General features: G+C 43.9%; 1 protein-coding gene across 1 annotated transcript in view; it reads right to left on the reverse strand.

Moving 5' to 3' along the window:
- Positions 1 to 2077: 2077 nt before the first annotated feature.
- GDF11 (growth differentiation factor 11) overlaps positions 2078 to 25267 on the reverse strand; it is a 252034-nt gene continuing 228844 nt past the window's right edge. Inside the window, exons 2-3 of the mRNA XM_068267589.1 lie at positions 23069 to 23442; positions 2078 to 7654 (exon numbers count right to left, since the gene is read on the reverse strand). Of these exons, the coding sequence (XP_068123690.1) occupies positions 7274 to 7654; positions 23069 to 23442 (755 nt within the window). The 3' untranslated portion in view covers positions 2078 to 7273. The remainder of the gene's footprint in view (positions 7655 to 23068; positions 23443 to 25267) is intronic.

Genomic DNA, 25267 nt, shown 5'->3' on the forward strand with positions numbered 1-25267 from the left:
TGACCATGTGACAGTGGTCTCTCCCAGCACGTCAGAAGCTGCAGGGAAGATGTCGTTTCTACGAGCTGCTAACAGCCTGTCAACTGCTCCTGTCCACCGGCTGGGTGCTTGGTAGTACTCAGCACGAGTGGTGGACAGGTGTCCCCCCCCCCCCCCCACACACACACACACACACACACACACACCCAGAGGTGCTTGGCACAGTATCAGACCTGCATCTTATTGCCTGAGGAAGCGGGTCACCCCCTGAGAAATGCGTTGTATTTTACTGGAGTATGTAAATAAATTCCTTTGTTGAAAATTGATCAGCATTATCTTGTGTCTGCTTGGAGGAGGTAAGTCCACCACTACCGCCTCACTTTGTAAACATTTTAGACTCTTTTATCCTTCTGGCGCCTCTGTATCCATACCACGTTGTACAAGTCCACCCTTGGTGGAGGGGTGTTACCCCTTTTTCTTGATCTACAGAGAGCGACTTCTTAATCCTGAGTGGGGACTGGTCTAATCTCCCCACCTGCATTTTCAGTGGTTGTCTATGTGGTGACCCTGACTTGTGAGTATACTGCATTTACTCCTTCATTTACCAGTGCATACTACACTATATTGGGCTCTCGGTGTCCCTATTTTTTGTCTTTTATAACGTTTGTTCTTCTTGTCTTCTTGATTGGTTGTCTTGCTAAGAGTCTCCATGCCGTTTCACTCTCCAATCTTTACTCAGAAATGATTTGTCCAAACTCTTGCATCTGATCTAGGAACTGCATGTGTACCTGGCCTTCATGCATGCAACAAGCTTGTTAATAATATTGTCTTCTGAAAGTTTGGTATGGGATCTATGCATGTTGTTTGGCTTAAGTCTTTAAAGTGTATGCACAGTGTCCCTTCCACAGTATTACTACAATTGCTCCACTTACCCTCAGGCCACATTTGGCATATTTAAGAAAAGAACACAGTCCAAACACCTATATCTAGCTCCATATTACTGTTATATGATGGCAACAAAGCTTCTGTTTAAGAGGGCTCTCAGTGTTCTGCATTTATAAGGTAATTATGTAAAACTATTCAAAAGTGATATCACATTTAAGGCTGGTTCACATGGCTTATAAACACTGCACTTTCAGCAGACGGTGAAAGCGTCTACTGCCATTCCATTCCGATGAATGGAATCAGTTTTGGAACAACGGTGATGGCAGTTGGCGTCTTTCATGTAAACGCCCCGGTAGATCTCGTACTCTTGTCTCATCATTGGCTGCATTCATGCAGTTCTGAGTCCTCCTAAGGCCTCAAATGTGATGCAAAAATTAAACGTCGGGAAACTATTCTGAATGCTTGTCTGCTCAGTAGCAGAAGAGCGTTTAGTATATGCCTCCAGCGATCCCGTCAGCCACCATGTGAGCGGGCCCTTGAAGAAGATATCACTTCCAGAGGTGTCTCTGGTGGCATTCACATATGACGTGTTGCATGCAAAAATACTCATAAGAGAATCAGGTTTCATACTATACAAGGCAGGATTCTAGTACAATTATTTGTGAACTACAACGGCCAGATATATGACCCAACTGAATACAGTACAGTCCTATTTCTGTGACTTCAAATACAGGTTTTAAAGAAACCTGAGATGGGTTTCCTTGGTGTATTTTTACTTACCTGAGGTTTCCTCCAGCCCCATGAGGTGCATGAGTTCCCTTGCCATCCTCTCCGGCTGCTCCGTTGTCTTCTAATTCCCTCCAATAAAACTTCTGGCCATGTTTTTCTGCCCATCTCTGCCACATGCGCACCCTTATTGTGCTCCTGTAGCATTCTGCTCCTGGAGTTGCGCGTGCAAGAAGACAACGGAGTGACCAGAGATGACAGGGAGCCCACGCACCTCATGGGGCTGGAGGACAGGTAAGTATAAATAAACCCTTTAATCCCGTCTTGGGTACACTCTGTTCAGAGATCTGTTAATTCATTATTGCACTACATTTTATGTATTTTACTTTGTTTGCTTAAAGTCAAAAATATTTTGTTTGAAGTTGAAAAACTTTCTTTACTTTCAAGTCCTGTAGCCTCAGTATAAAATCAAGGCAAAACCACCATATTGAGGTTACATTAATGGGCTTTATTGTACAAAACAAAGTCTATAAAAATGGAGGAGCTGGTGCAAGGACTTCTGAAATTTACAATAACAAGCACTAAAACATATTAGAGTAACACCATTTACACATAGCATGAGGAGCTTCAGGATTGTACTGTTCTTCACTACACACACCTAATCCAAAACGTCTATGGATTACCAGAAAGCTTCATGACTGAGCCTGAACTGATGAAGACTTGAAAAATGAATGGCAGACCGGTCACGTACATCAGCTTGAAGGACAGTAATATTCAGAGCTGATAAACTGAAGGAGACATGAATAGCATCAACATTACTTCAAAAATTCAAGTTCATCAAGCTGACATGGTGGATTAAACCTTTAGCAGCCAGTTTATTTAGAGGCTTGCAAGTGTTCCAGGCCAATTTATTTTAGCACATTTTTTATTTCTCCTTGTTACATTTCATAGCTTCTAATTAGTGCTGCTGTAATGTGTATTTATGGCCACTTGTCTCTAGGGGGCAGTGTGAGACAATGCAAGATGACTTCTGCTTTCAGTTTCTATATTCTCTGCTTTGAGAGAGATCAAAGAAAGCCAAGAATTTCCATCACAACCAGTTCTGCCAGCTGGAGACAAAAGCAGTGCATTATGATAAAGTGAGATAACTTGTTTGTGGCTGCTAACAGGTTAATGAAAGAAACGAATCTGGCTGTAGCAAATCTGAAGGATTAAATGATAACTTATTCTTTTTAGGATGGAAAGGCCACCCATGGCAGTATCTGCTCAGAGGGGGGTGGCACATTTAGTTTAGAGTTAACTTGTTATCACGTCCAGTAGATGTTCACTTCAAACATTATTATGTTAAAGGTGTGAATGGGTGTTGTTTTTTTATTATTATTTTTACCAAAATACTGTATATGCATCACCAGCATTTAATTAAAAAATAACAGAAAGATAAAGGTAAGATAAATATTTAACACTACTGTACAACACATAGGTTACATATATATAGGTTTGCTAAAAAGAGTGTGTCTGCAGTGTACCTTTCCAGCCTAGGTTTTAGGGAGGCAACCCAAATTCTGTACAACTTGTATGGCCCATACAGAAATATAGGCTAGTAGTTCAGGAACAGCATGTCAAAAGCCATAAAAATTTACTTAATTTAACTTAGATTATCCTATGGAAAGAAGGTGATAGCTTCCTTGTCTATTAGCATCTTCTCAGAAATCTGGTAAAAGACTACAGAGAATATATACTGTATACATAATAGACTGAAAATGATACCTGGGAATAAATGACATCGGAAGGACTAATTCACATAGCTCATCTGTCTGCTGCAAAGTTATCATTAAATGCCAGAGATTAACATTGGGACGATGTGAGCATTCTAAATGTCAGGTTACTGCAGGGGTGTGCATTTGGCTGTAATCACACAAAGCCTACTTTCAGTATCCTTTACTATGACTTGTTATAACCTGGGTGAGTTTTTCACATTCTTGCCACCTCAAAGCAATGTGCCAGGTCAGCTTTCCAGTAATCCTCAGACAAGGAGAACCTTCTGTAAAACATACCCTCACTGTCAGAGGCGTCACTAGGGCTGATGTCACCTGGTGCGGAAACTCATGGTATTACCCCCTCTGACCCAATGAACCTCCAACCTCACCAGGTAGCAACGTTGCTTGTTATAGGGGGATGTTAAGATGATCATTTGGCCCTGGTGGCCTCTGAACCCTGTTTTTAGCTCAACATGGAGCAGCCAGAAGTTAGAAAAGCAGGAGGGAGAAGCATACCAGGCACTAGCCTGTTCTGTATTTACATAACCTACTACACTCTCCCTTAGCCTGGAGCTTGGTGTCACCCCTCTGCTGGTGACACCTGGTGTGGTCTGCACCTACCGCACACCCCCAGTGATGCCACTGCTCGATGTCATGGTCCCAGAGGGTGATTTGGGAAATATCATCCTATGCTGTCTTTGACAGAATTCTTATTTTTACTTTATGACAAGTGAAGACAAAATCAAAGTTATTTATCATATATTTGCACATATAATTTATTTGGTTTGTGTTGGCTGTATTTAGCTTTTTATACAATGCCTCACTAATTTTCTTAGAACCTTCTTTTTTTTAATTGAGCCTCTGTTTATTTCTTGGTGGTGAATGCTGGGAGATCAGACTGTCACAGTTTATACTTTAAATAATAGATAATAGTAGAATAAATTGTACAAGTGAATAGAACAATTTATGCTTAGCGTATATATACTGTATGCTTGGAAAAATATTTCACAGTACCAAATTACCTTCATTTTATGGATGAGCTCCAAAAGAAAGAGCAACAATACTCATAAAACATTCCATCCAATTAAAAACAAAAGCCTTTTATAAGAACGTGTCACACCAGCTCTCATAAACAGTCCTGTAGGTGTCATAAAGTTGCACATGAATTCACATGAACTGGTAAGGCAACGGTTCTAAAGTCCAACTAATGAGCACAGGCTCCTCGGAGTCTCTGCCATTCACAAATGACAGTCGGTTGGGCAATATTATTTGGGTTGGTGAACAAAGAAGAAATCCCAACTTGTATCTTCTTTTGAAAGAGCTGGCAGGCAATCCATCTAGCATCCGGCCTCCCAAAGCAAGTGCAGTAAATGGTGTTTGCTTTCACATGTAGCTAAAAGAGCATCATGTAAGTATAGCGATAATGGTTACATTGAAGCTTGAAGCTGCATATGGTTTTTTTCAGTGATTACACACAGTCAAGTCAAGTTTGTGACAGATATATTCCACTGAAGTTGTAGAGGCGTGCACAGCAACGCAGGGCTTAACTGGAATTTGGTATAAGGATATTGTCACTCCTAAATTAGGAATTAGTTTTCATGGTGTTCTAATGGCGGGTAATCACTTTCCAGCACAAAACAACCCTTTTCTCCCCATATCTAAATACAACTGCTACAATCTGCTCCCACTCACACAAGTAAACATACACATATAAAAGATGGCCAGTCCCAGCTTCAAAGGGACTACCTCTAGTAGTCCTGGGTGTACAGCTCTGATGCATGTGGGTGCTTACAGTGCAGTGCCTCCAAGAGAGAATGTACAGCATCTGGACAACCTGTCCCTTCAAGTCTGGAGCCTGTTGGAGACTTAACAGGAATAAAAAAAAATGGCATCTCTTCTTCCACTGGTCCAAGGACCTTCTATAGTGCAAATGGTGCCATTGACCCCTCAAAAAAAGAGAGATCCCTTGAAACTCTTTTTCGCTGAAGAAAAATTCCATCGAAGATCTCTCCATTAGCAATAGGATAAAACGACAGTCTATGAATTTCTTCCCTACGTTAATGAAATATGAAACAAAGGCAGTGTCTCTTCTGTTCACTCTACCATTCCATACATCTATTCATTTCTGAAATCTTATTGCTCTTATAAAATTTTGCAGTGAACTTGTTCTTCTGAAATGGGGTTAAATAAAATTCTATATGTGAAATGACTACAAGAGCTTAAAGAAGCATTTTTTTTTAAGGCGTAAGAGAATATGACTAATATACTTTCCAGATGGTGACATAATGTCATCCTGAGGTCAATAACACCTTTTGACAGTCTTGCTTCTTACTGCTATATGAATGGTGCTGTATGTTATGCCTAAGATGTGAGCATGAGCTTTGCCTTCAGTGTTTAGTAACATCACTGTCATTATTAGTGACACTACCTTGAGTCTTTCCTATCAGTGTTCAAGCAGAAATGCACCTATGATGTAAACTATCATAATACCAATACTTGGAACCCTTTTTTCCCCTAGAAACAATGAATTTCTGTAGCGTCTATCCTAATCTGTATTTTCTGTACAAGGAAGTATGGAATGGACATTAAAACTAGCCAGCAACAATCTAGTGCCGCTGTTTGTCAATACAGTAACTAGATGTAGAACAATGCTGAAAATTTTCTGAATATTGATGACCGATTACAAGTACTGGAGTACAAGAAAGGTGAAATGACAACATAGGCATTTGAAAGATGTCTACTTGAATTGAACTGTAAATAGATATGTGTTTGTGATCTTCTCCTAACTTCAGAATTATCCAAAGCAAATCAAACTAAAAAAAAAAAAAATAAGAGAGAAAGATAAATAACAAGGAACGACACTCAAATCTGATGTTTGGCCAATCCCTGAGAAACATTGACGCCAAGATACTCCAGAATACGTTGTAATTTCATACTCACTGGACTGCTATTGAAGAAAATCCAAAAACAAGCATTAAACCTTTTACTCCAGAAGACGACGTACTTACCTACAGTAATTCATTTTCAAGTTTTAAGCTTGCGCTAACTAATGGTTGACTTGGGCCTTTGCCATTGGCAGACATCTATTTCATATGCTATGTAAGGCATATGACTGAGATGCAACGGAAAGGACAAAGCGTTGTTTTTGATTAGCCAGCAGAGAAACTTCAAGGGGCCTTTTATTTAGTTTATGCTTTGCATTTTGTATTGCACAGAGCAGTAAGATACAGGCAACAACCTCCAGAGTATACATTCTTCTGGAGTCTCCCCTTTAAGGGAAGAGTTGCTAAACATCAAAGGCAAAAAGGGGGAATTTCCAGTGATTAGATAAGTATAGAACAATTATGCAAGAGGCAATGGAACATAAAGCACAAAGCAAACCATGCAATGTACTTAAAGAAACGTTGGGAGTCACAATGTTACAAGCAGCTGTCAAGTGCAAAACAGATCTTTTTGGCCCCAGTTTGCAACTAACAACTTGTAAGCATTTAATGATTTAGTAAAACCTTAGAAGTGAATATACCACCTTCATACCTTCTACAGTTGCAGCTACCAATAATGAAACTGGATTATCTCTCATTATAAGCTGCCTAACTGATGGCAAGTCTCTGATCTCTAGTGCAATATGATACATCATGATTTCAATTGCCACTAAACTCATTTGTGTGAGATTACATAAGTATCGACCCAAACAATATGTTGTCGTATTGGTCACGTGTAAAGACAATGGCAGTCAATGCAAGAGCGTAACTAAATGCAGAAACTGGACATAAGTGTCAAATCTCAAGCTTCTTAACTAGGGTTTGATAAAGGGAGTGGTAGCATAAGTAATGCACTATCCCCAGTACCAAATTTTGGTCTGCTTGTACCCTTGAGAAAAAGAAAGAAGTTGAAAATAAGTAAGTAGAAGAAAGCAACCCAAAGTCTTAGGAGCACCCACAGCGGTCTACAACCATTCCAGGTATCTTGCCATAAATAATTTGTTGCTTGTCATTAAAATACAGCATGTTAATTGGAGACATTTTGGTTGGGGTACAACAAGGCCCGGCAGACCCTCGTGGATTTGCTTGTTGAACGAGATGAGTGTGAGGATACTTTTGCATGAACATGTACTCGCACTGGCCAGAACAGTAGTTAGCTTTGTAGCGTTTCGGAGCAATAATCCAGTCCCAGCCAAAGGCTTCAAAGTCCACAGTTAGTGGATATCGGCAACAACGTGATTCAGTGGAGTGTTCATCGCAGTCAAGGCCAAGATTCCGCCGTGATCGTTTGTTATTCTCCATTACTCGAAGCTCCATAAATGGGTGCTGTAGGGAGAAGAGAAATACATTTGAAAAGAACAGCACAATATGAGACATCACTGGCTTTACAACGCGATTAAAATTGATCAAATTTGAAAACAATTTCCACTTGTATTGAGAAAAAAACACAATCCATTGAGCTCAGCTCTATACATTGCAGTAGGGCTGGCCTCTGCCCTGAGCGATTGCTCTGTAAAACTCCACCCCCACAGTCATGTGCCAGTTTCTTTTCCTGCTTGTGGATGCTGGAGAGGTAAGTAACTTCACCCTTCTGCTGCACACTCTACTTTGGGGGAACCTGGTTATACTCTGGGGGAAGCTCTCCGATTACCTATATAGGAGGGGGGGTTACCTATACTTGGGAGAGGTCTCTCTGGTTACCTATACTTGGGGTGCTCTCTAGCTACATATATTGGGAGTTCTCTGGTTACTTATACTGGGAGAGATTTATTTCTGGCTACCCATACTGGGGGTCCATCTGTCTCTTCCTATACCTGGGGGCTCTGTGGCTAACTATACTAAACAACTAATAGTAGTTCAGCACATGCAAATCTTCCTGATGTGCAATAGCCCAGGGACATAGAGAATGCATATAGCCAACCGGAAAAGCGTTCCCTGAGTCATGAGCTGTACAACACTGATGTATAATTTATGATCAAATCTTTTATTAGAATACTTTCTTAGCATATTACCAGGTTCAGTGTTTGCGAGCATTCATTGTTTCATACCATGTTCATGTTATTGGTGTATATATTTTTCACTGTGGGTACATACTGTATATACCTGTGTTCACACTGACCCTACCTCTATTCCTTCACTGGGTGTATATATATATATATATATATATATATATATATATATATATATATATATATATATATATATATATATACCGTATATACTCGGCTATAAGTCAAGAAATTTAGGTCAGATTTTTTGAAGCAATGTAGGGGGTCGACTTATTTTCAGGTAATACCTACATTTCTGACTTATAGCCTGTATAATTAGGCTGTATAAAAGGTTCTCCGTTCCGACCACCACAATTGCTGTGAACCACGTGCTCTCCCCGGCCGCCCCGTTCTCTAATCTCCCCAGCCGCAGATGGGTAAAAGTGCCCTGCTGTCCGTGGACTCATCTGTTCCTGGCAGCCTGTTCACCGCTCTCCCCGATCACCACTGGTGTTGCTGGTTGTGGGTTCACTTGTGACTGGCACCTTGATCAACGCTGGTGTAATGTCCTGTGATGTTGCTCCTGATTACACATTTGCAATTATTAGCATCCTCCTGGCCGCACCGATCATTGTTGCACTGCTGGTGGTCTTAGCGCTGACAATTCCGGCAAAAGGAGTAGCAGAGGATGCTACACATGTCCAGCAGTGCAGCAATGACCGGCGCGGCAAGGCAGATGCTAATAGCGGGAATTGTGTCATGAGCAACATCAGAGGAAATGACACCAGCCGCGATCAGGGAGAGCGCCGATCAGGCAGCCAGGAGCAAGTTGTTCCACAACCAGCAACACTGGCGATGATCGGGGAGATCGGTGAGCAGGCTGTCAGGTGAGCCCACAGACAGCGGGGCACTTTTACTCATCTGCAGCTGGGACGGTTGGGGAGAGCAGTTACTGCACCGCGCCAGTGAGAGCAGAGAGGTAGTGAAGGCTCCCACTAAATACTGAACCATGCAATTAACCCCTCATGCTCTCACAGGCAAAGCTTCTTCCCCACACTGTGCTTCTGTTAATTAATGTGTATTAACACAATAACAGTAGCACAGTGTGGGGAAGGTGCATGGGGATCATGAAGGGGTTAATTGCTCCAGGTATCTTGCCCTATGTACTGCATAATCAAAAAACTCATGATGAGGACACACTTTACTATTTTCCTGGGTCGACCTATAATTGAGTTATCAAAAAATTCCAGCTTAAAGAAAATCTGTAATGAAAAAAACCTCCCCTAGGGGGTACTCACCTCGGGTGGGGGAAGCCTCTGGATCCTATTGAGGCTTCCCCCGTCCTCCACGGTCCCACGGCGGCGGCGAAAATCCTCTCGGAGCGGCGGCGATGTAAATATTTACCTTTTGGCTCCAGCGCAGGCGCAGTATCCGCTCCTTTCCACGGAGATAGGTCGGAAATAGCCGATCTCTGTCGGGCGCTCTACTGCGCAGACGCAAGTCGCCTGCGCAGTAGAGCGGACCTGACAGAGATCGGCTATTTCCGCCTATCTCTGTGGAGAGGAGTGGATACTGCGCCTACGCTGGAGCCTGGAAAGGTAAATATTGAACAGGCTGTCGGATCTGTCGGGCCGGCTTTGAAAGGCTGCAGCGAGACCCCCGTGGGACAGAGAAGGACGGAGGAAGCCTCATTAGGATCCAGAGGCTTCACCCTCCCGAGATGAGTACCCCCCAGGGGACGTTTTTCTTGTTACAGTGTCTCTTTAAGGTGGTCAAATATATGGGTCGACTTATACACGAAGTCGACTTATATCCGAGTATATACAGTATTATATATATTTACCTTTCCCCCTCTACTTACATTGACATAGTTAAGACCCAGGTCCTAGCCTGTACAGTTGAAGATCATTCCCCTTATAACAGGCTGCATTAGTGGTAGAAGGAATTATCTATTTTCTTTTTCATCAGGGACAGGGAGTTGACACATTGATTCCTCCACTATAGCAGGTGTTGAAGGGTTATTCTGTTGCAATTGTTTTTTTATTTTCTGTACTGTACCGATTATTGTTTTAATAAAAATGATTGATTATCGATTTTTGCATCAGCTATGGTGCAGCCCAAGGACTGCTTTGCTCTGGTTGGCTATATGGCTTTCTATTTGGGGGGGGCTCTTTGCATGCCTACCTAATACTAGGGGTCCCGCTCTAGCCACCTATACTGTGGGGAGCTCTCTGGCTAACTATACTTTGCGTGGTTCTCTGGCTACCTATACTGGGGGCACCCTCCCTGGCTACCTAATACTGGGGGTTCCTCCAGCTACCTATACTTGAGGGGACACTTCTGGCTGCATGTACAGGGGGCCACCATTGGCTACCAAACACTTAGGTCACACCTCTGGCTGTCACATTACAACAGTGTTCCTGAGTGGGGGGGGGGGGGATTTTCCAAATTCACCCTGAGAGCTAAGCCTAGAAACTGCCCTGACCTGCTCTCCCTAAATAACCCCAGCATCCTCACTGTCTCTCCTCCAAAACATCAAAAAGCCCCTCTCCCACCCCCATCTTCCCCCTTAACTAAACCTAAAACCTTCAAAGCATTCTTAATGATTGGTTAATATGAACAGTTTATAGGATCAAAGTGGTTGGCAGAATGTTGATTTTATGAGCCAAATATGCTTGTCACTGCAATACAGCATGCCCTCTGTCCTCTCTAAACTTAGCTGGTGCATAGGAAGAAGAATAAATTCCTGACTACAGTTTATTTTATCACTGTATAAACCATGTGTCTTCATGAGGAGGTAGGACTTGTCAGACGTCGCTCTGGTTACAGGAAACCAAAAGCATAAGGGTAGGTAAACTGTCTTCCCCAAACTCTCCCTAGCTTCTGATAGAGGCATTACATTTTAAACCTCACTAAAGAACAGTAAGTGATGCAAGTTGTTCAATATACACTTTAAAGCGCTGCGTAATATGTTGGCGCTTTATAAATACAATAAATAAATAAAGTGGTGCCCAAAATATGTTGATAAATGCATAAAAATCATATTTTTGGGGGAAAATTTTCTTATGGAGTTCTTGCTTTTCACAGTGTTTATTCAATGTTGAATGTGATCCTCTTCCCTGGACTGCCTGAAAATGACATTGAAGTCTTATGCAAGTAGCTTCTCAAGACTCCACCACAACTTTGCCTCTAGGACTATAGAGGCCGTGGGGACATGGCAGGAGCCAATGCGGACATGATTTTAGAAGTGAAATCTCCAGTGTTGTCTAGTGTTGGGCGAACAGTGTTCGCCACTGTTCGGGTTCTGCAGAACATCACCCTGTTCGGGTGATGTTCGAGTTCGGCCGAACACCTGACGGTGCTCGGCCAAACCGTTCGGCCATATGGCCGAACTAAGAGCGCATGGCCGAACGTTCCCCGAACGTTCGGCTAGCGCTGTGATTGGCCGAACGGGTCACGTGGTTCGGACCCGAACGCGCTCTGATTGGCCGAACGGTCACGTGGTTCGGGTAAATAAATACCCGAACCACGTCATATCTCCGCCATTTGTCTGTGGGTTTAGCTTTGGGTAGGCAGGCAGGGTAGTTCGCGCTCCAGCCACGCTAGCCAGGGTCCCCCCTGTCATTGTGTCACTGCTGGGAACAGTAGTACACCGCTTGCTCAGCCACACTATATAGCATTCTGTTTACTGCCACTCTGTGTACCTCGCTCAGCCACACTATATAGCATTCTGTTTACTGCCACTCTGTGTCTGCTGGGAATAGTAGTACACCGCTTGCTCAGCCACACTATATAGCATTCTGTTTACTGCCACTCTGTGTACCTCGCTCAGCCACACTATATAGCATTCTGTTTACTGCCACTCTGTGTCTGCTGGGAATAGTGGTACACCGCTCGCTCAGCCACACTATATAGCATTCTGTTCACTGTTCTGTGTCTGCTTGGAATAGTGGTACACCGCTCGCTCAGCCACACTATATAGCATTCTGTTTACTGTTCTGTGTCTGCTGGGAATAGTGGTACACCGCTCGCTCAGCCACACTATATAGCATTCTGTTTACTGTTCTGTGTCTGCTGGGAATAGTGGTACACCGCTCGCTCAGCCACACTATATAGCATTCTGTGCACTGTTCTGTGTCTGCTGGGAATAGTGGTACACCGCTCGCTCAGCCACACTATATAGCATTCTGTTCACTGTTCTGTGTCTGCTGGGAATAGTGGTACACCGCTCGCTCAGCCACACTATATAGCATTCTGTTTACTGTTCTGTGTCTGCTGGGAATAGTGGTACACCGCTCGCTCATCCACACTATATAGCATTCTGTTCACTGTTCTGTGTCTGCTGGGAATAGTGGTACACCGCCCGCTCAGCCACACTATATAGCATTCTGTTCACTGTTCTGTGTCTGCTGGGAATAGTGGTACACCGCTCGCTCAGCCACACTATATAGCATTCTGTTCACTGTTCTGTGTCTGCTGGGAACAGTAGTACACCGCTCGCTCAGCCAGAGTATATAGCATTGTGTTTACTGCCACTCTGTGTACACCGCTCAGCCAGACTATATACCATTGTTTACTGACACTCTGTGTACACCGCTCAGCCAGACTATATACCATTGTTTACTGACACTCTGTGTACACCGCTCAGCCAGACTATATACCATTGTTTACTGCCACTCTGATTCTGCTGGGAACAGTAGTACACCGCTCGCTCAGCCAGACTATATAGCATTGTGTTTACTGCCACTCTGTGTACACCGCTCAGCCAGACTATATACCATTGTTTACTGACACTCTGTGTACACCGCTCAGCCAGACTATATACCATTGTTTACTGAAACTCTGTGTACACCGCTCAGCCAGACTATATACCATTGTTTACTGCCACTCTGATTCTGCTGGGAACAGTAGTACACCGCTCGCTCAGCCAGACTATATACCATTGTTTACTGACACTATATAGCAGACTATATAGCATTGTGTGTACACCGCTCAGCCAGACTATATACCATTGTTTACTGACACTCTGTGTACACCGCTCAGCCAGACTATATACCATTGTTTACTGCCACTCTGATTCTGCTGGGAACAGTAGTACACCGCTCGCTCAGCCAGACTATATACCATTGTTTACTGACACTCTGTGTACACCGCTCAGCCAGACTATATACCATTGTTTACTGCCACTCTGATTCTGCTGGGAACAGTAGTACACCGCTCGCTCAGCCAGACTATATACCATTGTTTACTGACACTCTGTGTACACCGCTCAGCCAGACTATATACCATTGTTTACTGCCACTCTGATTCTGCTGGGAACAGTAGTACACCGCTCGCTCAGCCAGACTATATACCATTGTTTACTGACACTATATAGCAGACTATATAGCATTGTGTGTACACCGCTCAGCCAGACTATATACCATTGTTTACTGACACTCTGTGTACACCGCTCAGCCAGACTATATACCATTGTTTACTGCCACTCTGATTCTGCTGGGAACAGTAGTACACCGCTCGCTCAGCCAGACTATATACCATTGTTTACTGACACTCTGTGTACACCGCTCAGCCAGACTATATACCATTGTTTACTGCCACTCTGATTCTGCTGGGAACAGTAGTACACCGCTCGCTCAGCCAGACTATATAGCATTGTGTTTACTGCCACTCTGTGTACACCGCTCAGCCACACTATATAGCATTGCGTACTCTGCCAGTCAGTGTGTATATTGCTGGGATCAGTAATACTCCACTCACCGTCAACCACTATATGAGCTCAACATGAGTTCCCCAGAGACCTCCGCTGTGAGCAGCACTCCCAACAACAGCAACAGCCAACGCCCCACGCAAGCTATAACATCCACCCCAGCAGCCAGTGGTCAGCAGCAGCCCTCCCCGGAGGAGAACGTTGTGTCCATCAGTCCGTCGCCAGAGCGATTAATGAGGGCTGCCATTGAGGAGATGATGGGGCCTGATGTGGAGGAGGAGGTCTGGCTCAGGCCAGCATCCCAAGTTAATGTTGAGGACGATGAGGGGTCTGTGTCTGGGGATGTTGGGGTGGCAGAGGTGGTGGGTGGGTCAGACTCAGGAGAAGAGTTGTATGATGAGGATGATGATCGGGACCATCTGTATGTGCCTCAGAGTCCGACCCCGGAAAACATGTTGTATCGTGTGTTTAGGTACTAAAATCTGCGTTCCCTCCCAGTAGTGTTGGGCGAACAGTGTTTGCCACTGTTCGGGTTCTGCAGAACATCACCCTGTTCGGGGTGACTATATAGCAGACTATATAGCATTGTGTTTAATGCCACTCTGTGTACACGGCTCAGCCACACTATATAGCATTGTGTTTACTTCCACTCTGTGTCTGCTGGGAACAGTAGTACACCGCTCACCCGCCACTGTATAGCATTGTGCTCTGTGTCACTGCTGACAATAGTGGTACACCGCTCACCCACCACTGTATAGCATTTCTGTACTGCCACTGTACTGCTGCCAGTCAGCGTGTACTTTAAGGATAAGTGAAATGAGGAAGAAATCCGGTGAAAGAGGGAGGGGCAAGGGAAGAGGTGTTTCCCCTGACGGTTCACGTACAGGCCACAGGGGAGCACCCAAGAAAACCCACTCAATACTGCCCATGTTGTCCAGGACAACAACCCTCACAGATCCAAAAGAACAGGACCAGATAATTACTTGGATGACCTCTCAAGCGTCCAGCAGTGGGTTAAGCAGCACCAGCACATCACGCACGAGGTCCGAGTCCTCAGCCAGTTAAAGTCTGGGCTTTCTTTGAAGACTGCACTGAGGATGTTACCATGGCGATTTGCAAGGTGTGCAAGACCCGCCTGAGCAGGGGGAAAAGTATTAACAACCTCTCCACCACCAGCATGAGCCGCCACATTCTATCCAAACATCCCACTCTGTGGGCAAACGCGGCAGGACAGGGTACCACCAGCAACACTGCCTCCCTTGGGTTCACCAGACTCACCACCAGACCCGCCTCAGCAGCAGCAGTAGCCCAGCCATTGCGTGGTTCACAACATTCACAAACATCAGACGATGCTGACACTGTCACTTTCCGGACTAGTGCTCTTGAGGTCTCCCAGTGTTCATCAAACACAACAACCAACAGCCCTTCGGTGTGCAGCGCTACGGTTGAGTTGTCTGTCTCTGAGATGTTTGAGCACAAGAGGAAATTGCCAGCAAATGACCCCCGGGCCGTGGCAGTAACAGCCAGCCAGCATAGCCAAGCTTCTGGCCTGCGAAATGCTGCCATATCGAGTGGTGGAGACAAACAGCTTCAAGGGCATGATGTCAGTGGCCATCCCACGTTACGTTGTTCCCAGCCGCTACCACTTTGCGCGCTCTGCAGTGCCTGAGTTGCATGAGCACGTGGTCAGCTAAATAACCCGAAGCTTGAAGAATGCCGTTGCCTGCAAGGTTCACCTCACCACTGACACCTGGACGAGTGCGTTCGGCCAGGGTCGATACATCTCCCTTACCGCGCACTGGGTGAACCTTGTGGAGCCTGGCAGCGATTCCTCACCTGCTACGGCGCGGGTGTTGCCCACGCCGCAAACAGCTGGATAACAACAGCAGCACCTACCTCTCTGACTCCTTCTCCTCCAACGCATCTCAAAGCTGTACCTCATCCGGAAATGCTAACCCAGCACCAGCAGCAGTAGGATCGTGGAAGCAGTGCAGCACAGCTGTTGGCATGCGTCAGCAAGCGTTGCTGAAGCTGATCTGCCTTGGGGATAAGCAGCACACAGGGGAGGAAATTTGGAGGGGAATAAAGGAACAGACGGATTTGTGGCTGGCACCGCTGGACCTGAAACCGGGCATGAAGCTAGACACCTGGCACGAACTGGCAATGTACGCAATAGAGGTGCTGGCTTGCCCGGCAGCCAGCGTTATGTCGGAACGCTGTTTCAGTGCTGCCGGAGGCATCATCACAGATCGGCGTATCCGCCTCTCCACAGAAAATGCAGACCGTCTGACTCAAATTAAAATGAATCAATCCTGGATTGGAAACGACTACGCAACACTCCTGGACCCCAACCAAGTAACATGACCGATGAACATCTGGGATGGTTTAGCGTTTCCGGTCCCTGTTTATTGAACCTCTCATCTGTATTACATTTATGACTGCATGGCGGCAAAAAGCATTGCTGCTATATCCGCACGCTTTTTGTCCTCATGCAAGGCCTGGGTTGTTGTGTCTCACAAAGCGTGGCCTTCTCCTCCTGCGCCTCCTCCTGTTCCATCACGTGTGCTGCTGCTGCTGCTGCTGCTGCTGCTGCTGGGTTACCGTTGCCGGTCCCTGTTTATGGAACCTCTTATCTTTATTACATTTATGACTACATGGCGGTACAAAGCATGCTATCCGCACGCTTTTTGTCCTCATGCAAGGCCTGGGTTGTTGTGTCTCACAAAGCGTGGCCTTCTCCTCCTGCGCCTCCTCCTGTTCCATCACGTGTGCTGCTGCTGCTGCTGCTGGGTTACCGTTGCCGCGTGGTCCCTGTTTATGGAACCTCTTATCTTTATTACATTTATGACTACATGGCGGTACAAAGCATGCTATCCGCACGCTTTTTGTCCTCATGCAAGGCCTGGGTTGTTGTGTCTCACAAAGCGTGGCCTTCTCCTCCTGCGCCTCCTCCTGTTCCATCACGTGTGCTGCTGCTGCTGCTGCTGCTGCTGGGTTACCGTTGCCGCGTGGTCCCTGTTTATTGAACCTCTTATCTTTATTACATTTATGACTACATGGCGGTACAAAGCATGCTATCCGCACGCTTTTTGTCCTCATGCAAGGCCTGGGTTGTTGTGTCTCACAAAGCGTGGCCTTCTCCTCCTGCGCCTCCTCCTGTTCCATCACGTGTGCTGCTGCTGCTGCTGCTGCTGGGTTAGCGTTGCCGCGTGGTCCCTGTTTATTGAACCTCTTATCTTTATTACATTTATGACTACATGGCGGTACAAAGCATGCTATCCGCACGCTTTTTGTCCTCATGCAAGGCCTGGGTTGTTGTGTCTCACAAAGCGTGGCCTTCTCCTCCTGCGCCTCCTCCTGTTCCATCACGTGTGCTGCTGCTGGGTTAGCGTTGCCGCGTGGTCCCTGTTTATTGAACCACTTATCTTTATTACATTTATGACTGCATGGTGGTACAAAGCATGCTATCCGCACGCTTCTTGTCCTCATGCAAGGCCTGGGTTGTTGTGTCTCAAAGCGTGGCCTTCTCCTCCTGCGCCACCCTCCTCCTGTTCCATCACGTGTGCTGCTGCTGGGTTAGCATTACCGGTCCCTTTTCCTGGAACCTCTTATATGTATTACATTTATGACTGCATGCCGACAAAAAGCATGTTACCTGTGCAAAGAAAACAGACATTTCCCGCATTTAAAAGACAGTTTTCCCTTTGAAACTTTAAAATCGATTTTCTCAAAAACTATAAGCTCTTTTTGCTAAATTTTTTTTTCCTCTTGTACCCACTCCCAAGGTGCACATACCCTGTAAATTTGGGGTATGTAGCATGTAAGGAGGCTTTACAAACCACAAAAGTTCGGGTCCCCATTGACTTCCATTATGTTCGGAGTTCGGGTCGAACACCCGAACATCGCGGCCATGTTCGGCCTGTTCGGCCCGAACCCGAACATCTAGATGTTCGCCCAACACTAGTGTTGTCATCCTAATCCTGCCTACAGTACCCAGTGATTCACTAAATATGACTAATAACTTTCTCTATATACAAAAACTGCAGTAGAAATTTGTATAACATGTTTCTTTTATGAGTCATCTGCAGGTGATCTAGTTCAGGGTATTGCCAAAGGGGCACTGTGGATCATCTTTAGCAACTCTCCAGGTGATGTTCTTCTCTCTAAGCAATGTAATTTTCTTTGCATAACAAAGTGGACATCAGACACTTCACTCAATGCTACCAATTCCTATCACCAGCTGATTATGGAATTGGGTTTGGACTGATAAAACATTTTTTTTAAACCTTTTGACAAGTTGGCTAAACAATTTACTGGATTAGGTTCCATATAAAGGATTGTGGAAAACACAATTTTGGTCAAATTAAACTATTTCTCTAAAAGCTAATTTAATTTATTTTCTTTTCCTTCTATGTATTTTTCTCAATTAGGTTGATTTTCAATATGAAGTATTTAGGACTCTCACGCAGCGTGACCATCATGCTGTCTGGATTATGGACTTCAGAAAAGATATTGCATATGAAAACAAGACCTGGAGCAACAGTTTGTCAAGAAATGTATACAAGTTCTCCAAGAAAGCCCAAAGCACACCTTCCATACCCATCAGACACAGACATTTGCAGGAAGAAAGAGGGCACCACCCACCAGCACGCTGTAATATTACTCTTGATGTCATGGGCATCTAGTTTAGTTCATATGTTGTTGTTCATCGGTGCTTTGGAGATCTGTTCTGTGATTCTCTATTCTTTCTTGGTTACAACTACCTTTGCCTTTTGGTACTTCACTATGTCTAACTGCAGTCCTTATTGACCTTGTGCCTGTTTTTCATCAAAATCTGTTTGCCTTCTTGAATGACCTTTTGTCTGTTTTTCATCTATGCTTGTCAAATGTTTGTCTTGACCTTTAGCCTGAACTTGACTATGCCTCTGCCTCCCAACTTAGTACTTCATCTCATCTTCTGCTGACTCATTAGCCGCTCTCAGTGGGCCAAACATGACCGCCCTGACCTGGGAGAAGCCATGTAACCACATTCATCTTCTCTTGTGCAGGTCAAAGGTGAAGATTGGACTTTCCTTAGATTCCACAACTTAGAGTGTGCCTAACAAAGATGACACAGATGATCTGCATCTGTTCATTACACACAGGTGTAGGTTTATTAAATAAAGTATCTCAGGCATCTCTGTAGATAATGAATGAATGCACCTCTTGAGCATCCAAGGACACGCTCTTTCACATAACAGCAGAGCTGTAGGCTGTCTCTGCTTTTCCATCTCCTCAGAATTGCTGTCTGGTGTGCTATATAGCTGTTACTTGGAACCAGTTGAAATTATGTAAGCTGCTCCATAACTGACTTTTTCCTATGTAGCTGGGCACTTACAGTAGGCAATATTAAACTGATAGCTATTAACCTCTTACTGACAGGTTATGAACTTGTGCATCTTCCCAAGGAGGATATTAAAGTTTTTCTTCTTTTTTTTTCAAAAGCATTCCCTGAATGGCAGGGACACAATTTAAATGCCAGAATAGTGAGCATGCCAACATGCAGGCCAGCCACCATCTTTGAAGATATTTTGAAAAGCATTAAGGAAATGTTGACAAATCCCCCATGAGGTTATAAACTAGCTCAAAACCTGCTGGTAAAAGGTTCAGAGCTGTCAGATAAAATATAAGTGACAGCAACATACGAAAAAAGTTATTTACAATGCATTTTACTTTGAAATAAATATAGACAAGACAAATAACATTTATATCGCGCTTTTCTCCTGGCAGACTGAAAGCGCCAGAGCTGCAGCCACTATAACGCGCTCTATAGGCAGTAGCAGTGTTAGGGAGACTTGCCTAAGGTCTCCTACTAAATAGGTGCTGGCTTACTGAACAGGCAGAGCCGAGATTCGAACCCTGGTCTCCTGCGTCAGAGGCAGAGCCCTTAACCATTACACCATCTAGCCACTCATAAATATACATGTTACCTATGTGTGTACATATGTATTTTAACTGTTACATTCCTTTAAATTATGAAGGCAGAGCTCTTATTTGGACCTATAAGCCAAACAGAAGTTTAAATATAAATCATGGTATCCTGAGTAGAGATGGCCCGAACGGTTCGCCGGCAACCAGTTCCCAGCAAACATCAGCTGTTCGCATTTGTGGCGGGTAGCAAACAGATAGGGCGGTTCGCTCCGCTCTCTATACCTCGTCATTGAGCTAAACTTTGACCCCCTATATCACAGTCAGCAGACAAATGGCAGCCAATCAGGCTGCACTCACCCACGGACTACCGCCCCCCTATAAAAATGGGTGGGGTGGAAGTGGCAGTTCCTCTCCCCTAGCCTGTCCCTAGGAATGCTCCCTTTACTCCCTGTTAATGGTTCCCGATGGTGTTAAGGCACACAGTGTGAAAAGGAACAGCAACATGTGCAAGCCTGTGGTGATTGAGCATGGACTGATAGTGTAGTAATTAGTACACTATCTTTCCCAGCTTTATCATTCCCAGCTCAGTCACCACAAGCTCGCGCACATCGCAGCTCCCCTGCACGCTGTGTGAAGTAACATCATTGGGAACAATCAGTGGTGAGAGAACGGGACGTTCCTAAAGAGAACCCGAGGTGGGTTTGAAGAATATTATCTGCATACAGAGGCTGGATCTGCCTATACAGCCGAGCCTCTGTTGCTATCCCAAACCCCCCTAAGGTCCCCCTGCACTCTGCAATCCCTCATAAATCACAGCCACGCTGCTGACAAACAGCTTGTCAGAGCTGGCTGTGTTTATCTCTATAGTGTCAGTCTGCTGCTCTCCCCACCTCCTGCAGAACTCCAGTCCCCGCCTGCATCCCTTCCCTCCCTGCTGATTGGAGGGAAGGGACGGGGCAGGGACCGGAGCTATGCAGGAGGTGAGGGAGCAGCTGAGACTGACACTACAGATGTAAACACAGCCTCACAGCACGGCTGTGATTTATGAGGGATTGCAGAGTGCAGGGGGACCTTAGTGGGGTTTGGGATATCAACAGAGGCTGGGCTGTATAGGCAGATCCAGCCTCTGTATGCAGATAACATTCTTTAAACACACCTCGGGTTCTCTTTAAGGACAGGCAAAGAGGAGGAAGAACTGACATTTCCTCCCCGTCCATAATTGACATTCTGCTCAGTCAAAAATTGCGGCTGAGCAGAGCGGGGGCCAATGAGGGTGCTGGAGGGGAAGGATGGTGTTGTGACACATGTCCCAGGGCCACTAATGAAACCGTATTAAAAGTATGTTGGGGGAAAAACCATGCAAGGTGTACTATAAAGACCTATAAAGTTATCTTTTGTTGCTAAAAGGCAACATTACCTGCATTTCCAACCGTGAAGAGGGAATCACTGACAGCTGCATTTGCCGACTATACAGCTATTACTAGTAGATACCCAATAGGTAACATGTCTGCAGGAAGTCTAGCATTGTTCAGCAAATCTAATATGCAAGAAAAGACTACTGCAAACTACATTCTTTAGAAAATAAGGTTCACCAAGTCAGTGCAGAGCAGTGAAATGTCATTACCACCCAAGATTACAAGTAACGCAGTATGCATGTGCTCCCTGCCAGAGGAGTTTGTGGCAAGTGTAGCTGTGCCCCCAAGACCCCTCAGCGCGTGCCCTTCCACCAGAGTGGTAAGTGTAACTGTGCCCCCCTGACATTTGCACAGACGTGCACAGTGGAGCATTTACTCACCAGTTCCCGCCACCAAGATTCATCCTAAAACTGTCTATCGCAGTCTCATCTCTATGACCCCTCCAGTGGCATTCCAGTCATTGAAGAAAAAACTGGCATGCAACAGTGATCATCACTGGTAGCACAAGAAAGCTACGTTCACAGCGTTACGTGCCCTGTAAAAACAGGATCACAATGGACGATGAAAGCCACATCGTGTATTATGTGTGCGGTGCAATGCATACAGTGAAGCATACAGTACATGAAAAGTATTCTTCACTGCAACTGGTAACATTAATGTTATGTGGCAGTGCACTTCATGCACTGCATTATGGTAACGGATTCCACCGCACTGCTAACGCACTGATGTGAACACACCATTACAATATAATTGCATTGTATCAGCAATGCAATTATATTATCTGATGCAACACATCACAACTTTTCATTGTGAATGTAGCCAAAGTGCATTAGAAATACAATATATTAATTTAACAATTTTTCCCACTTTATAAACAATCTTCAATCTTCACTGACAGATCAGACAAGATTAAATACATTTTGGAAAGTGGTAAAGCATAATGTAATTACAGATTTTTGTAAGAAAGTCCTTTTTTAGTACTCTTAGTTAGTACTTTGTTAGGTGAATCTGCTTCCTGTATATCAAATTCTTCCTATTTTTTTATAATAGGCAAGATTGCCTAAAAATAATTTGCTCTAATTTTAAAGTACTGGGGATGTTAAATAAAAATATTGTATTCGGTACAGCTGTTGCAATGTAAGTATTTTATTTACAAATCAACAAGCGCTTTCTATTATATCAAATATTATTGTCTCAAAATATTATCTGCATTTTTTCTTTTCTTTTTTTTTGTGTATGTTTAACATTCATTAGTGTTTTTTTGAGTTGAGTAGAGATAATCTTGGAAAACTTGAAAAATATTTTTTGCTGCAAAAATCGTGTTTTATTAGAAAAGACTTTTCATAAAAATATACAGTATATTTGCCCATCACTCCTATGGCAAAGGTCATGCCATCTTGTTCAACGCCAAATCACATTAGTAGGGATAATCAATGAGAAGCAAATAATACAGAGTTGATACAGGAATATGTACATTTTGTATGCAAATTTATGCTGCTTGTAAATGTCCCACCAAGGTTTAATTTTATTGGTCGATTTTCAAGCCGCATATATTTGGATGTAGAATTTCCATAATCCTAAATCAACTCAGAACTACTTGCATCTCATTGACCCTGTATAATTGGAAAGCCCAGTCTTAGCAAGTTGAACTGTAGTTTGTTAACCTTAATAAATGAATCGTAGTTGTAATTTTAATCCAAATATCAGGAGTGCTTACCAGTCCTTCTGCTCCAGGTCCAAGAGAGGTGACTGCAAGATCATTTCCACTTAAGTCAAAAGCATTGATTTCAATTCCCCAATTGTTGTGTGGTTGTTTGAACCAGTTCTGCAGCACATGCTTAAAATCAATACTTTGCCAATGGCCTGTGCGCGAGTGCAAGTCAATCTTCAGAGATCGGATACGGATGTGTTTTTTGACCTCTTCCGTTACAGGTTTAAGCCGCAGGATCTGTAGGAAGACAGTAGAGGTCTGCTGCACTGGCCGGAGATAAACCCATAGTTGGGCTTTTACCACCTTGGTGAACATAATTTTTGGGCTGAAGTTGAAGTAACAGCAGATGGGGCTTCCATCCAATCGCACCACTGGATCCGCTGTAAGTTAAAAACAGGTTACCAAAGTTATTAGTGGTGTAATTTAGAACTCTGTACAAAAGTATTGTAAAAACAAAATACAAGATACATTACATATATTGGCCCATAAGCAATTAACTATTTCTCCTTAGTTTTCACCTAGAAGATATTTTTTCAACTTCTATTTAAAATAATTTTTTCAACACTTTGCAACTGAAAAATTACCAAAAACTAGGTGAGAAAGTACTATCATCATTATTTTGAGTATTTTCTTGCTTGCTGGTGGTTTAAGAGGCATTTTATTGGCAATTTTGAAAATATCACCTAAAAGAAAACGAAGGAGAAAAAATTAATTGCTTATGGGCCTTGTAAAAAGCAAGGGCGGTATATACTAAAGGAAATGTAAAGTAAATGAGTCCAGTAGCATGTTCAATAAACATTTAGTCATGTAGAGAATTCATTTTAAAAGCATCCCCATGTCCAGAACTGCATGTTGGAAATGAAGATGGGAACAGTTCACAACCCTTCATAGCACATGTCCTTTAGAAGAATACCCTTCTCCAAGAGTGGCACGTTTTATGTCTTCAAAGGAAGTTCAACACTGCAAAAAATGTCAGGTGTCTTTTGATAGGACTGCATGTACATTTTTTTACTTGCTGATTCACATACAATTGCTTGCCCAAAAGGTTAAAAAAATCTTTTTTTTAAAGACCTTAAATGGCAATGGCTTCAATTCATCAAACATTTCCACATTTGGTAATGCTAAAAACAGCTAACTTTACAGAGCAGTTAGGAAAATGTAAATTCAAGGCTGTTGAATCCACAAGGCTGTTGAATCCACAAGAAAAAAAGCAAAGTTGTGTGCACCTTCCTTCTTGTGCAAATGTATTGGCATATGATGACAGTGTGCTTCATATCTGGCATAAACAGCGCTTCATTTACAATCCACAAAAAATGCAGAGGTGATGCCAACTCTGTTTTACAATTTGTTAGTATATCTATGTTCCCCTTGTCGTCTTATTGTGCTTTGTAAAGCGCTGCGGAATATGTTGGCGCTATATAAATAAAAAAATAATAATAATTTCTTACGTGTCCGGCGAGTGCAGGGTGACTGGTGCAGGAAGTGGGTGTTAGGCTGTAAGCGGTGGAGCGACGGCCGTTTCGCGTCTAAATGACGCTTGGTCACACGTACCACTGTGATCAGGGAACTGACTATTCCGGTCTATAAAGGAGGTAGGCCCCACACCCCTTCCGGAAACGTCACTTCCTGTAAACATTTACTGGTTGCTTTGGAGATGTGGACGCCACACAGCATATTAGGAGGCGGATAAATTTGAGACCCACCTCTGTCGCCTAAGTAGCTGCTGTAAACAAGCAGCATGGGGCGTATGCAATCGCATCCATTCCATCTACTAGTCTGCCGTACGTGCAGCGTTCACATGGACACAACATTTTGGGTTATGCCCGTGCATAAATGAAACGCTGCATCAAGTCGGCAGATAATTACCTGGCGATTGTTTATATGCCGTGTGGCACCAAACATCTGACAACGCAAGTGCAATATTGTGTTTTAAAGTGACAGTGCTCTAAAAAAAACTTTATTGCTTTAAAAAGCTGAGTGACCGCCAACATTACTACATTACTACCTCTTGAAATTTGTTGAAGTGCTTATGGGCAGATGTAGAGATATCCAACTTACCGTTCACTCTTCTTCAGAACAAGTGAGCTTTTTAGACACATTGGTGAGCCTATGGTCATCATGTTAGTCAGCTTAGATTTATGGTGATAGAACAGATGGGACCATTGAGAAGGGTTGGTGACAGGGTTAAGAAATTACTTTGGAGGG

This window comes from Hyperolius riggenbachi, chromosome 2, assembly GCF_040937935.1.
Source record: "Hyperolius riggenbachi isolate aHypRig1 chromosome 2, aHypRig1.pri, whole genome shotgun sequence".
Lineage (NCBI taxonomy): Eukaryota > Metazoa > Chordata > Amphibia > Anura > Hyperoliidae > Hyperolius > Hyperolius riggenbachi.